General features: G+C 44.0%; 1 protein-coding gene and 1 long non-coding RNA gene across 3 annotated transcripts; one reads left to right on the plus strand and one right to left on the minus strand.

Annotated features, from left to right (window-relative positions):
* Positions 1-3498: 3498 nt before the first annotated feature.
* On the plus strand, positions 3499-6580 carry LOC126989418 (uncharacterized). The gene is made up of 3 exons (XR_007743257.1): positions 3499-3684; positions 4501-4685; positions 4939-6580. It is a non-coding gene; the product is annotated as an uncharacterized LOC126989418 (long non-coding RNA).
* Positions 5180-13904, minus strand: LOC126989417 (uncharacterized). 2 transcript variants are annotated; one of them, XM_050848010.1, is made up of 7 exons: positions 13617-13904; positions 12492-12671; positions 11027-11222; positions 10360-10782; positions 9901-10128; positions 9376-9527; positions 5180-8924 (listed from the first exon to the last, which is right to left on the minus strand). In XM_050848010.1, the coding sequence occupies exons 2-7, from the start codon at positions 12669-12671 to the stop codon at positions 7590-7592; spliced, it is 2514 nt and encodes an 837-aa protein (XP_050703967.1). In that variant the 5' UTR covers positions 13617-13904; the 3' UTR covers positions 5180-7589. The 2 variants fall into 2 exon arrangements, with proteins under 2 accessions (XP_050703967.1, XP_050703968.1); XM_050848011.1 differs by lacking the exon at positions 13617-13904 and adding an exon at positions 13373-13599.
* Between the last annotated feature and the right edge of the window lie 124 nt (positions 13905-14028).

Genomic DNA, 14028 nt, shown 5'->3' on the forward strand with positions numbered 1-14028 from the left:
TGACAAGGCACACGCATTTGATAAGGCTTTCGTAGAGGTTATAGGTATTTCCATGGGCACTATTTTATGAGCCTTGTGATAGTTTGACAAGGCATCTGCACCACAAAGGAAAAAAACACCTATGCAAACCCGACTAACCTCTTTTGTGGCCCTTGAAAATGTCTGTTATGAGAACTGAAAACATCTGAGAATGCGCTTTTTAATATCACTGGGACAAAAGACCTCACCTATTTATCTACCACCTACCGGTCCTTCAACCTTCATGAACCCGTGAACGCCAATGAACTCATGAATGGCAGCAAGAACAGAAACAGGTCAGAGGCAACGATTAGCATCCGCAGGAACTTGGGTGCATGCATGGCTACTCTCTGATGGGATATTCGTCATGCTCCTTGGCGGCGTAATTTTAACAAGGTGAGGCAGGCGGCGGCAGCAGGTGCGTGAGTGTGGAGAGCATCACCGCAAAGCACAACACAGTAGGAGTGCCGTAAAGTGTAACGCGTCGACCTGGTTATCATATCTATCTAACATTTAATATATGACATGGTAAAAGAGAATGTGATTTGATACAGCACATTACTGGTATCTTAGAGGAACACGTAAACTTGATTATCACAAATATCATTAATACATGGATTGTAAATACCGTATACGATAAAGAATGGAATGGGATTTTGTTAGCACTACATTATCATTATTAGTTATTAAACAGTCCAATAAGTTGAAAAGAAAGAGTACAAATATACCTTACCAAGTTTGCAATCCCGCCACACTTAATACAAACCAGTAAGGATGAAGGATATAACGTATACAAGATACGCGTTTTTACAGTGTATAATGGAGGCAGCTCAAGGACAAAAAAAAAAGCTCATTAAATAATAAACTACAATGAATAAGGTCCAGCAAGGTGAGCGGACCAAGCAACAAGGAGCCAGAAGTAGTGTAAGTTAGATATTTACGCACACAACCCCCCTGTATACTCTCTTTGTTGTTCTTTTTGTTTGTTTAAAGCGCACCAACGTACTCATGAATATCCAAATCACTAGGTTACACACACACACACACACACACACACACACACACCGAAAAAAAGCGACGCCAATGATGTAATAAAAAAAGAAGTGGATGAATATTTGCATAGTTACACAACCCTTCTTTGAAAACTACTAACCGTTAAAGATGAAAGTGTGAGCTGCAGTTTTATAGGTGAGTGTGTGTGTGTGTGTGTGTGTGTGTGTGTGGACAACGATTCCATCTTCATCTGGCCAAGGATTAAATCAAAACAGGCTGACCGTTGAGGTGTGGCAGAGAGAGAGAGAGAGAGAGAGAGAGAGAGAGAGAGAGAGAGAGGAAATAGTAGGTCGGAAGTTGGATCGGTATGTTCGCTGCGTCAAATTCCTTCGTTTATTTTATTTATTCGGTTGCATTATTTACTTTACCTATTAAGCCATCTTCCAAACACACACACACACACACACACTGTACACACAAATGGTTTCATGCAGTCAAGCTCGAGAATCCAGTTAAGTATCTCTCTCTCTCTCTCTCTCTCTCTCTCTCTCTCTCTCACACACACACACACACACACACACACGTACACAAATTAAGCACACACACACACACACACACACACACACACACACACACAGACTTGACTCAGACCTTGCACACACACACACACACACACACACACACACACACACACAGACTTGACTCAGACCTTACACACACACACACACACACACACACACACAACCACCTTGCGGTACCCCCTAAAACCTAAAACACACGCGAGCACCCCCCAAACACACACAATAACACACACACCAAACACATCTCTACACCCCTAAAACCCGCCACTCTCTCTCACTCACTCCCGTCCCCTGCAAACGAAAACCAAACCAAAGAAGAAAAAGAGCACCGCGCAAGTGGCAACACTGCACCGCCTACCTGTGAGGTGCCCGCGGCGACTCAACTTAGTGATAACATTTTCTCAACGTTCCCCTGCCCTGCCCTGCCCTGCCTGCCTGCACCTATGCCTTCCCTTGCAATGAGAGCCAAAAAGTATAAAACCCGGGAATAAGGACGTAAGGGGAGCGCCATGGGCCGGTGGACAGGTGGGGAGACTTACCTTGCTCGCGGGACAGGTAAACTCCGTGCGTCTCCAAGCCACAGGTAACAATCACTCTCACTCGCTTCACCTAGGGCACGCCTCCGCTCTGGTAGCACGTCATGGTAGTATTATCCCGGCGATGCTCCGCGGCCACGACACTCGACACTGCACTCTGACACGGTGGAGCAAGGGTAAAGCACGGCACTAGGGCGGCGCACCTCTCCTCACCGCGGGAAGTTTACAACTGGTCTTCGCTTGTCTCACCTGGCTCCGCGCATGCGCCGCAAAGTTTGACCCTCACGGAGAGTTTTTCGCGGAGGAGACGCAAACTTTATTCATGACTTCCATTCGCACGTTTTTGTTGCATGATCTGTCTGTCTAGTGGTTGTATGCTTTAAAACATCTTGCCATTTCCTATTTCACTTCCAACATCTTCATTCCTAGCTCATTTATGTTGAAAGCACCCGTATCCAAGTAGCAATTTATGAGTAATACAGTCACTGAAATTATATTATGTAAAAATAAACATGTATTATATTAAGTAAATTGATCTCTAGACAACTAAACCAAGCAGGATATTGTAGAAGGAACAGATGACCGACATAAGAATTTTGAAATTTAATCAGAACGGCAGGTGCAGTTTAGCTAACATCACTCGATATATGAAACCCATACATCTTTAGGTCTGTTATATACCTATACGCACCAGTATTAACTCATAAATCCCACTCAGAATAACAGGAATGCTCTACAATACAACAACCCTGCACCCTTCCTCCTCCGTGTGTGATCCTCCCTGCGCCGCCGCCTCACCACAACAAACGGTGCGCTGCTGGTGCGAGAAATACCTCCTCGAAGAAATATGTCGCCCTGCTGTCCACCACGCATGCGCACTGGGGAATACACGTCGGGAAAACATGAATTTATCTGGAATGGAGTGATAGGAATAATAGTTAGGCCTTGGAATAGAGATTTTAGGATAGGGTAGATCTTCCCATTCCCTCCCCCTCCTCTTCCATTCTCTCCCCTCTCAGCATTTACCATTTTCTACTCCTATTATTTTTCTGCATTTTCCCTGATTTCTTGCTCTCATCCTAGTTTTGTCCACTTATGATGTTTGTGATGGTTGATATTGCCAACAAAGAAAACAACACACCAGACCAACAGACCAAACAAGCAGAAACTGAGTGAACATCAACGTGGGGTAATTCTTTCTAAAAATCTCCCCTACTCGTTTGTTATAAATCCTTCTCTTGATGAAAAGTGTTTCTGTGATGTTTGTCCCGTATATTGGAGACGAAACAGGACAAGTAAACGATAACGGTGAGGGAAATATAGAAAATGTAAGCAAGTTGGACCTCTCTCTGCGACTTATTTTGCGGCTGCGAGATGGTTCCTACAACACCCCCGCCTGCTGAGTGCTGCCCGCTGCTGACCTGTTGCCTCTGCTGCTGCTAGGGGCTGAGGGCAGGGGAGGGCGTGCTGTCCATACCCTACAGTAGGAGCAGGACCCACGTGCATTACTGAACACGGGATTAGAAAAAAGAACCCTGCTTTGGCCTTCACGTTAGGTGCGTTTATACAGTGGTGTCCGATTTTTATTTTATTTTATTTTTACTTGAACTAGCTTGCTCGTATGGTTTGCAGCTCTAGCGAGGATAAAGACCATTCTTAACTTTACTTCTTGAGGTGGTGTGATGTGCGGCGGACCATATCACACCTGTACCCCCAGTGACCCCAAAGGAAGGAAAAAAGGGGCGTGTCTCGGAAGAGCTAGACCCCGACCAGCAGTTTGGTGACTATGGGACAGTTCCATCACCATGTACTGAGCAGACAAGAGGCGATAGTTTAGTGATCAAGACGTTACTATTTTAGCGGCGATCAGTTACTTTCCTCAGTGGCTATAGGTTACTGTTTTAGAAGCGATAGGTTGCTTACTATCCTTAGTGATGATGGGTTACTATTTTAGCGGCGATAGCTTACTTACTGTCCTTAGCAGTGATAGGTTACTATTCTCAGCGGTGATGGGTCACTATTTTAGTAGCGATAGGTTGTTGTCTGTAGTGGCGATAGGTTACTATTTTAGCAGCGATGAGTCACTATTCTTAGCACCGATGTGTCACTATTTTACCGATAATAAGTTACTGTCCTTAGCCTCCTATTTGTTAGCGGAGACTTAATCATGAGAGGCCTTGGATACTTTTTGGCCGTGTCCCTCAGTACTGAAGTCAAAGATAATGATTAAACAACAAAATTGAATCTTTCCAAGCCATGAATAATTTAAGAACAGTGAATGTAACTTTTATTTTCCTTGAACAACTTGCCTGATTGTGTGGTTTACTGCCTTAACCAGGTCCAACACACCATTCTTAACTATACTTCTTCAGGTGGTGTGATGTGCGGCGGACCATAACATACTTGTTCTGCCAGTGACCCACACCAGCCTCATGCCGGGGATGAGCAGGATAGAACACTTCCGGCTGGTCACCAAAAACCAGCTCAGCTCAGACCAGCGCCAGCTCTTCGACCTGGTGCTGGCCGCTGGCTTCACCATTCACCCTCAGATCTTCAAGTAAGGCAACGCTCTTGCCACACTGATACTTACATTATATTGACCCTTTCTGTTTTCTTTTTCTTTTTATGTCATATGGCATATATTATAAACAAGTTATTTGCCCAACATAAACTATATATTTTTATTCTGTGGTAGTTAATTTTGCAGCAGTTGTCTATGTAACATTTGTCTCATAAAATCATACACCATACAGTCCAAGTATCACTAATATTTTACATGGACATTTACTTGTGTTGTTGGTCATGACCAGGGTGTTGATGGACCTGCTGGCCTTGAATGTGCCGCCCCACGCCATCCTCAGCCTTCTCCGGGAGGTCAGTGACAAGATTCCCTACAACCGGAATACAGACGTCAACGAGAACTTGCCAGTGGGGAACCAGACTGGTGGCAGCCATACCTAAGCAGCCGCCACAACACCCCAGGTGCTCACCTCACCTGCACCACACCAGGAACTTTTCTCACAGGTCATGGAATGAAGCTGGCATGACTAGTGAGGATCTCCTTGGTGTGTTCTTACTATGACTGTTCACATGATGTTCAAAACATAGTGACCTGATTGTATGGAACCCCATTTTGCTGACTGCCTGCTGGTGGATGGCACTTCAGACAGTCACTTAACCCCTTCACTCCAGCGACGTCGGAGTCCGACGGCATCACTGTATGGAGAGGGTTAGTCCTCTTCTAAACCTCTTAAGAGGAAATGGAAGAGGAATTTAGAGGAGGATTGAGAGGTTTAGAAGAGGATTAATCCTTATCCATTTCCTCTTGACCCTTTCCATACTGTGACGCCGACGTCTGCGTCACGGATGGAAAGGGTTAAACGTGCTGGGCTCATAACCTTGAGGTTCTACCATCCACTCAAATTTGGTAAATATTTTACCCCTTTGTCCTCTACAAATTATTAAAGAAAAACTAAAATTGACTATATCCTTAAAAAGTTTAAGAAACTGATTATGTATTTTTTTCATGAATATAGTTGTCATGTTCAGACTGTTTACTTTAATTTCTAAGTTAGAAATATTAACACTCATCAGTATGATAGGATCTGATGAGTTTTTTTAACTTTGCCAAAACCTTGAAATTAAAAGACCAAACAATGTAGGTAACCACACTGAGCTGCCGTCACCTGCCTGAGTAGGGGAAGTAGCGTGGCTTGTGGCTCCTTTAGCTGTGATGTCTGTCAGGCCATGTCCACTAGTCTCCGAGGCTCAGTCAGCCAAAAATGCATAAATATAAGCAACAGGAAAGTGGAATAGTATTGGGATTTGTTTGACAGGATTATGCATTGAAAAGTGCCAGGTATAATAAGCAATAAATTAGCTGTGAGGTTTCCTAGATCTTGTTCAGACCAAGTTGGTTCCTTTGGACTTCCAGATGGTGGGAGGGAGAGGTGTACCCAGTGTGGGGTTGGAGGTGCTTGTGGTGGTGCTCTGCTCAAGTACAAAATGGCCTGATGCTCACTTTTTTATTCCTTTGTTTTTAATATTCAAGGGAATGCTAAGATATTTAAAGTAGAAGTTGATAGTTGTACTTGCTCCTCTATTTTAATGAGTCTGATGGCCCTGGCAAGTTCACAAGGACAGCCTAAGAATTCTAGCAGGCTGAGTCCTTAGTAGCCTGTGAGGGCATAGCTCAAAATTCAAGGCCAAATGATTCTTGTAGCATCTAGTTGGGGTCCACAAGGACAAGTTTACACCATGATCACAACCACCTTTTAGTAAGAATCCAATAAAAGATTTTATCATACATATTCTATTTGTAGAATATTTTACTAAATATGTATCTGAGTGTTATTTAAAAGTATAGCAGATTTTTAAGAGAAATATTTTCTATGTTTAAAGAAGACAAATTGAATGCGAGGTGTATTGTGAATACAGAGTGAAGTGCAGATATATGGGTTGTTTCTCTGTCCAGTTATGTTCCTACAGTGTATTGGTCTTTGTACATTTCTTTGATGTGCCTGTAGACCAATATTGTTTGTGTGATTGGCTTTTTTTCTGAGTCACGTGTTACTCAAGAAAGGTTCATGAATATTGAGTTGGGTTTAAAGATGCAAAGGAAATTATACTTAATAAATAATACTTTTATGGATTTCCTTTAGATATTTAACATTAATTAGCAAAATAATGCATTGTTATTTCTTAAAAAGAATGTGTAAAAACATGAGAAAATGTAACTTTTCCTCTCAAAGCACCTTAATTGTATAAAATTTTGACAACCATCTTTGTACTACATACACAGCATCATCAACACTGATATTTCACCTACAGGCTGTTTAAATGAGTATTATGCTTACCAAAACTATTATTAGTCATTCATATTAATAAGAAAACTAGACCTGAGAGTAGTTTAAGAAGCCAGCATTGTCATGTTTCATGTGAGCCACTTAATAGGTAATATAGTTCCTATCTGGACTACAGGAAAAGTTTAGTTATCCAAACAGCATTAGATCCATTTCTGTCCTGATCAGCATATTTTTCAGGTAGTCAGATCACTATAAATACGTTTGTACACACTGAGTAATATCAGATTTCCTGTTCAGGCTACTGAGATTCTATGACCAATGTAATTTTGAGTAACAGGCTTTTACTGTTCTTGAGTCCAGTTACCATTAGTCACAGTCCAGCTGCCAGTTGTCACACTTCTGCTGATGGAACTCACGCCAGTAAATAGTAGCCATGGTAGCCAGTCATGTTACCAGTAATAACAGTCCAGCTGCTAAAAGTCACAGCTCAGCTGCCATCCGTTACAGTCAAGAACCAGAATCATACCGGTGTATTTCCACAGAACAGCTGAATTATTCGTAATGGTGGATCAGTTCGTTCCTTTATGCCACAACACCCAAGTTAGAACTCAGGCTAATAAGGGTCACTTTTTACAAGTCTGCAACCAGAATCCGCCTCATACAAAGCCCAGATCGGTATTGGTTAGGGCTGAGGTTACAGTATTACTTTTGTGCTTCAGAGCTGCCATGTTGACCTCGGCAAGTGTGTCTAGACTGTTGACGCTGACACCACTCAGTATCTTTTGTGCAGCCAGGGAGCTGAAGGTCAGATTCAGCTCAGAGAGACTTGGATAAGTACTAACTGACCTCTTGTCCAGCCCAGCATCACCCTCCTCAAGACCCCCAGGAGAGCCCTTACTGCCAGGGGAGCCCACTGACTTCCTGCTGTGAGAGGCGGGAGGCGGCGGCGGTTTGTGCAACTGGTCAAGCGTTTGGCTGCACATTTTTTTGTGGCACTTGTCAACCTCCTGATAGCCCAGGTTGCGTGAGGTCAGGTCAGGTGTGGAGCCCTTGGTGATGTGCTGCAGGTCAGGAGCCTGGTGGAGCAGGTTGGTGGTGAGGCCATGAGGCCGCTGAGGGGAGGCCACCACTTTGCGGCAGTTGTTCATGTGGTCTTGGGTTAGGTCTAACTGGAGGTTTGATCGCTGGTACAGATGCTTCTCCTTGCCACTCTCACTCTGCATCACCTCTGTGGCATTTTTCATCACCTGCTTTATGTCATCAGGTGTATTTTCATCCTGAGAAACGATATGGACTTGATTTTCCAAAGATGCCTGAGAATTTCTAGCTTGTTGATTCTTCTCAAATTTACCATCAGGAGGTTTGTGCTTCCTGGGTTTAATGTGTCTGTTGTGTGGCGGGTGGCCTGTGGCACTCCTCCTGTGGTTTACCTTCTCCTGCCTTGGTTTGCAGCTTTGTTGCCTGCCACCAGTGACATCATTTTCATCACTCCTCAAGTGAGAGTCCTGCATCATTTCTAAGAGTCTCTCCTCAGATTTGGATGGATCCACAGCTTGCTGCTTGTAGACTTTGGCACCTGCTGGACTCATAAAAGCTACACTTTGTTCTTTGCCCTTTAAGCATTGGTCACCTGTTTGGTTTCCTCTCTTAGCATGGTAATTCTGAGTGACTGGTGGCCTGTGGTCAGCAATATCTTCACTGCTTGATGAGTGGCAACTTCTGGTCTCATTCCTCTGATGACCTGGGGAGTGAAACCTGTAACTCCTAGACCTTCTGTCTGCATGATTGTGGTGACAAGGAGGACTCATGTGATGAGGGACAGGCACGTGAAACTGGAGGAGAGAGGTAAACCCCCTTGGCACTGGAGAAGACTGCTGGCTCTTGGGAGGTGGAGGGCTAGAGGATTGGGGTCGTCTGAGGCGGCGAGGCAGCGTGGCAGACCGAGGAGTCCACTGGGAGGCTGACCAGTGCCAGGCTTTGACCTCATTCTGCTGTGGAATCATAATTTTAAATGTTACAATCAAGAATACCTACCTGATCTCACTAACATATTCTTTTGGTACAGATTCAAGCAGTGATTTAGAAGATATAAGAAATTTAATAAGTCCAGTTAGTGCAAAAGAGATAGGGAGAAAGTAATGCACAGTACATAATGATACATTTTGTGATTACCATGTCTAATTATGACAGAGTTAAGGGAAAACATAATTTTGCAGGTTAAGGGGTAACTTTAGGCTGAACTAAGCACACAGCTATCTCCTCAGGCCAGGAGAACTGGGGAAACAAGGAACATGAACTGTGATAATCCAAATGTGAGTCACCTTGGCTTTTTACACACCTATTACCTAAATGCAAAAATAAAAAGAGAGTTCTGAAGAAATGAACACTGATGTCCCTGCCTATGCTTCAAAGCAACCTTAGCAAACACCTGGAATGACTCACCTGTGTGGAGGTCTGGACGGCAACGGAGTGAAGGTGAATGACGGGGGCCTGGCTGTCATTCCACTCCGGTGGGGGAAACTGGGCAGCGAAGGAAGCAATGCGGCGGCGGCCGGGAACCCTGAGCAGCTTGCTAAACATTGACCCTCGCTCCCCTGGCAAATAAGCAAGCAAGCTTAAGTTTATGTTTTCCTGATATGATCCCTTAAACTGCTTAAGGACATTAATTATTTCCATCTTTCTACAAATACTTAACAAAACCAACTTCCAGAACATGACCTTGATCTAGAGCTACTTCTTCTTTGACCCTTCCCTTTCTATAACAGCACTGTTATACATATGTTTCAAGCACCATGTTCACCAAGACATCTGGAGGGTTGGAAGAAAGGAGAGGAAAAGGGAGAGAATAGAAAGTAAGTACAAAGAGGAGGAAAGAAGCTGCAACACAGAGAAGTAAGAAAAAAAGTGAGTGGAGGATGATGAAGATATCAGTTCCTATAAGCTAAACCTTGACCAGGCAAAACACACCTCTGATACTGATGTCAGAGAAGTTTAGTGCCTGGTAGGTGTGGACAGTGGTGGTGGCAGCAGCAGCAGCAAGGTGGGTGGCCAGGATGGAGGCCCTGGCGGGGGACAGCCGGAGGGAGGCAGCACGGCCAGCGTTGTGGTGGTGACGGTGGTGGTTGGTGTACAATGGGTGGTGATCTATGTGTTCTGTGTCTGAGGAAGCCTTTGTCTTCATGCCACTCCCTCCACCTTGAAAGTATTAAAATTTGTGTTACAAACAAATTAATAGTTTTTAACTCAAAACATCGCCTCATAATGAACTTCTAATTAGACATATTAAACAACTGAAATCTTCCAAATGCCATGTATTTACTGTACACTTTCATTCCAAAACTTTGAGTATAGCTGTCACTCTTGTAAATCTACTTCAGTTCAGCTATTCTACATCCTCCACCTGCTAGCTACCTTTGAATCATTTACCTGGCAGTGTGGGGGCGATGACTCTGTCTGAGGACTGAGCAGCCCCAGTGATGAGCTCTGCCAAGTCAGTCTGGGCAGCAGAGGTCATCATGCCATCCCTCATCATGACAGGAGAGGTAGCTGAAGGGGGAGCAGCTGGAGGGGCGAGGAAGGGGCGGTAGGTGCCTGGCTGAACGATGCCATAGGTGGTGCCTGTGTAGTACACTTTGCACTGCTGGATGAGGCTGGAGAGAATTGCATGCACATGGGAGGGAACAGGAGGCATCATAGTGGGAAAAGATACCTCCAGGGCCTCCCTCACAGCCTCAGCCCCAGCTTTGCAGCCATCACGGGTGAGGTGGTGCACCACCCAGCAGAGGGCGTCAGCCAAGGGCGTGAACTGTCCCTGAGGCACCACAGCCACACTCAAGCCCTGCACCTCTCCTGTTAGGGTTGGTTGCAAGATCTATGAGCTTACTGATTCTTAATGTATTGTCATTAGAATTATATACTTGGGACAGATATTTAGAATCATTTGGTTACAATGACACTACTTGTAACATCTTACTTTTTAGGAAGGTTCTCAAATAGCTCAACTGTACTATATTTCCAAACATTTCTCCTTCTCAGTTAATATAACATATATCCAACAAAATGCCCCTAAAAATACTCTGTGAGATGTGCTCACCAAGCATGGTTAGTGAATAGCCTGAGGGAGCGGCAAGCAGTGACCTGGACCATGCCAAGGAAAGGGTGGCCAGCGCATTGGCGGGTCCCCCCACCAACACCACGCCACCCACCAGGTGGCCCAAGTACTGCACAGCCTTGGCAGCCTCCACCAACTCCTTATCCCAGGCACACTCCACATTAGCTGCCTGCCACACCTGAGGGGGGAGGAAACTGGTCAAATAAAAAGAAGTAAAAAAGGTACAATAGAAGTTTGATTATGGGGTGGAAGAAATGATGGATGGGCTATAAATGACACATATAAAGAAGGATGCTGGAAGCTATGAGTCAGAAATGGTATACAAAAAGAGGGATGTGGGATGCTATGCAATGGAAATTGTACACAAAAGAGAGGGATTTAGGAATATGAGCCATATGAGCAAGAGTGGTGGGATACATGCTTGCTGATAATGATAGGGAGGGAGAATGGGAGGGAGGGACAGGAAGGGTCACTCAAGAGACATAATGGCTTGATTGTCTGACTGATGGAGTATTAACAGTAGAGCAACAACAAAGGGTACAGCCGCCACACAACAGTCACCCATTCACACTGCAAAATGGAGAATTGGCAAGGGAAAGTAGAAGAGATAAAATAGTAAAAGTATTCCTGAGGCCACTATACAATGCCAAGCTTCTGCAGAAATATGTAGAATAATATTATATTGTCAAAGAGATATTTATAGGAGGTAACTAAGGAATACAGCAGTAATTTAATGAAGCCTATGACAGAAGACAGCAAGGAGGATTATAAGGTCTGACGGTAATGGTGGTGGTAGGAATGGTAGTAGTAATGGTGATGGCATGGTAGCAGTTAGGTAATAATAAAAGAAAACAGGAAAAAAGCAACAAGCAGCATAATAACAGCAGTAACAGTACAGTGAAGTGATATACAGCATTGGGAGTCATGGCAAAGGCAATCCCACCATTCCATAAATGATCTTTACTCATGTAAGTCAAGCTCATAGGAGTCATATGAGGAGTAAGTTTAATCACCATGAAAATACGTAGTCAAGTAAAAGTTGATCTCCCAAAACTGGCCAAAAAAAGTAAAAAAAAAAAAAAAAAAATACTCTTACACTATTTCTATGGTAATTTGATCTGATCACAAAATTATTTTTCATAGTAAGGGAGACAGACAAAAGGCAAAATGAAATAACAGAACAAACCCACAGTTGCAGATTTCATCAAAGAGAATAAAAATGATAGTGAAAGAATTATCTATTTTGGCTCAGGAAGTATGGGTGCGGTCAATGTAGGTCATCTCTTGAATTGAATATTTGATCATACCTTAAAATTTCAGCTAAATCCTGTCTGTTTTATAAGGAACTGCATGCTGAGGCCATTTACTATTTCCTTCTTTATCTTTGCCCAGTCTCATTTACTGTTAAAAAGTTACTCTGAAAGTCACTACACAGCAGCTGCCTCACCCTGAAGAGGTGGAGGCCATCCTGGAGGGCAGGAGTTGTGGCAGTTGTGGCAAGGTCATTGACAGGAGTGGCAGTGTCTCCACTACTGTTGTCACTGCTGACAGGTGAGGACACTAGGGACTCCTTCTTAAGCAGCTGCACTGCTAGACACCGATGGTGAATGAGCTTCCTCTCACCCATCTGTAGGAAAATTATTGGGATTAGATCTTCAGAACACATGGAACTATTCAAAATTAAACTATGTTAAGCAAAATAACAAATTAGATCAATCATCAAAAAGTTAAAACTGAAAGTAACTAAATGCACATCATCAATATGCTTACAGGGGCATAGATTGTGACCTCTATAAGTGGAGGTACATGGGGGTTGCAAGTTATATGTGGGAAGAGTCCAATGACTAGTTCCAATAAATATATAATTTTACTTTCTCAAAATTGAATGTAGGGAAGGCACAGCTCTACTCTGGGGGGTCCTTGGCCCCTCAAGCCTCCTACTCATAACTTTGTCATTGCATACAAATATATCAACTATTTTTTAAATGTTGAAAAACAGAACATTAAATAGGATGCTGCATTCTTCAAACTAGTACCGTACTAAATATGTAAGAATAAACTAAGACACAAAAGATGCTTAACTGATCCAAAAATTACATCTGAGGTACATAGACAGTGTATCCTTTTAAGGGAAGAAAAAAAACTAAAGAAAATAAAAGTCGGCACCGCCCCTGGCCAGCGCGGGCCGCCGGGGATTCTTGTGAGTAATCAAATCTTGCGGGGAGTCGGAGGCTGAGGGGCCACTCAAATTTCCTGGCTGTGATGCATGACGCACTGTGCTGAGGGTCAGTGTGTCTCCGTGAGTCAGCACGCAATCTCTCCACGTACTGTTACACTTTTCCTTCCGTGTGGGGCTCCTCGTCACTGTCACTCTCTCTCCCTGGGGCGGGGCGCTCACCCTGCGGGGAGACACCAGCCAGCACGCCCCGCAGCACCTGTACCAGCGTAACAACCTCCCTCCTACATTACTAAGGCATCGAGTAAACAAATGCATCCAATATATACGAAGAATCACATATATGAAGTAGAAACCCACGAAACGGGGCCAATAAAGAAGTTAGACCACAAATACCTTCACTCAAACCATCTTCGAGGCCCAATCGGGAGCATCTTCTGTCCACAATTTCCGCTATCTCGGAGCTACGGCGGCTTTCTCCGACTTCTCCAGCTTCATGCAGGCAGAGCTCACATGAAACGTTGTAGTTATTGTCTTGAGGCACTATTTCCGCCCCATCCTCGCCGCCTGTACAGGAATAACAGGCCGTCCACCGTTACTCTCCACCCGTGAACGACCCAAGAAGCACTGATTCCGTGTGACAGGTTCAGGAGGGAAAACTTATTGTACCCTCGAAGTAATTACAAAACTACTCCGCTACTATAAAGACTTAAGAATGAGCTTATTTCATGGGCTAAGTTTGTGTAAATCATTCCCTTTCATACCAGGGAGTGGGTGATGGTTGAAAATACACCTCGTGTTTTCCCAC

The sequence above is a fragment of the Eriocheir sinensis genome, unplaced genomic scaffold, assembly GCF_024679095.1.
Source record: "Eriocheir sinensis breed Jianghai 21 unplaced genomic scaffold, ASM2467909v1 Scaffold1166, whole genome shotgun sequence".
NCBI lineage: Eukaryota > Metazoa > Arthropoda > Malacostraca > Decapoda > Varunidae > Eriocheir > Eriocheir sinensis.

Bases quoted from the DNA above. Each gene is read 5' to 3' on its own strand.
- LOC126989417 (XM_050848010.1), bottom strand. From the start codon at position 12,671: ATGGGTGAGAGGAAGCTCATTCACCATCGGTGTCTAGCAGTGCAGCTG. The intron at 11,223-12,491 runs GTGAGGCAGCTG...CTCCCCCCTCAG, and splicing joins ATGGCCTCCACCTCTTCAGG to GTGTGGCAGGCAGCTAATGT. The intron at 8,925-9,375 runs GTGAGTCATTCC...ATGATTCCACAG, and splicing joins CCGTCCAGACCTCCACACAG to CAGAATGAGGTCAAAGCCTG.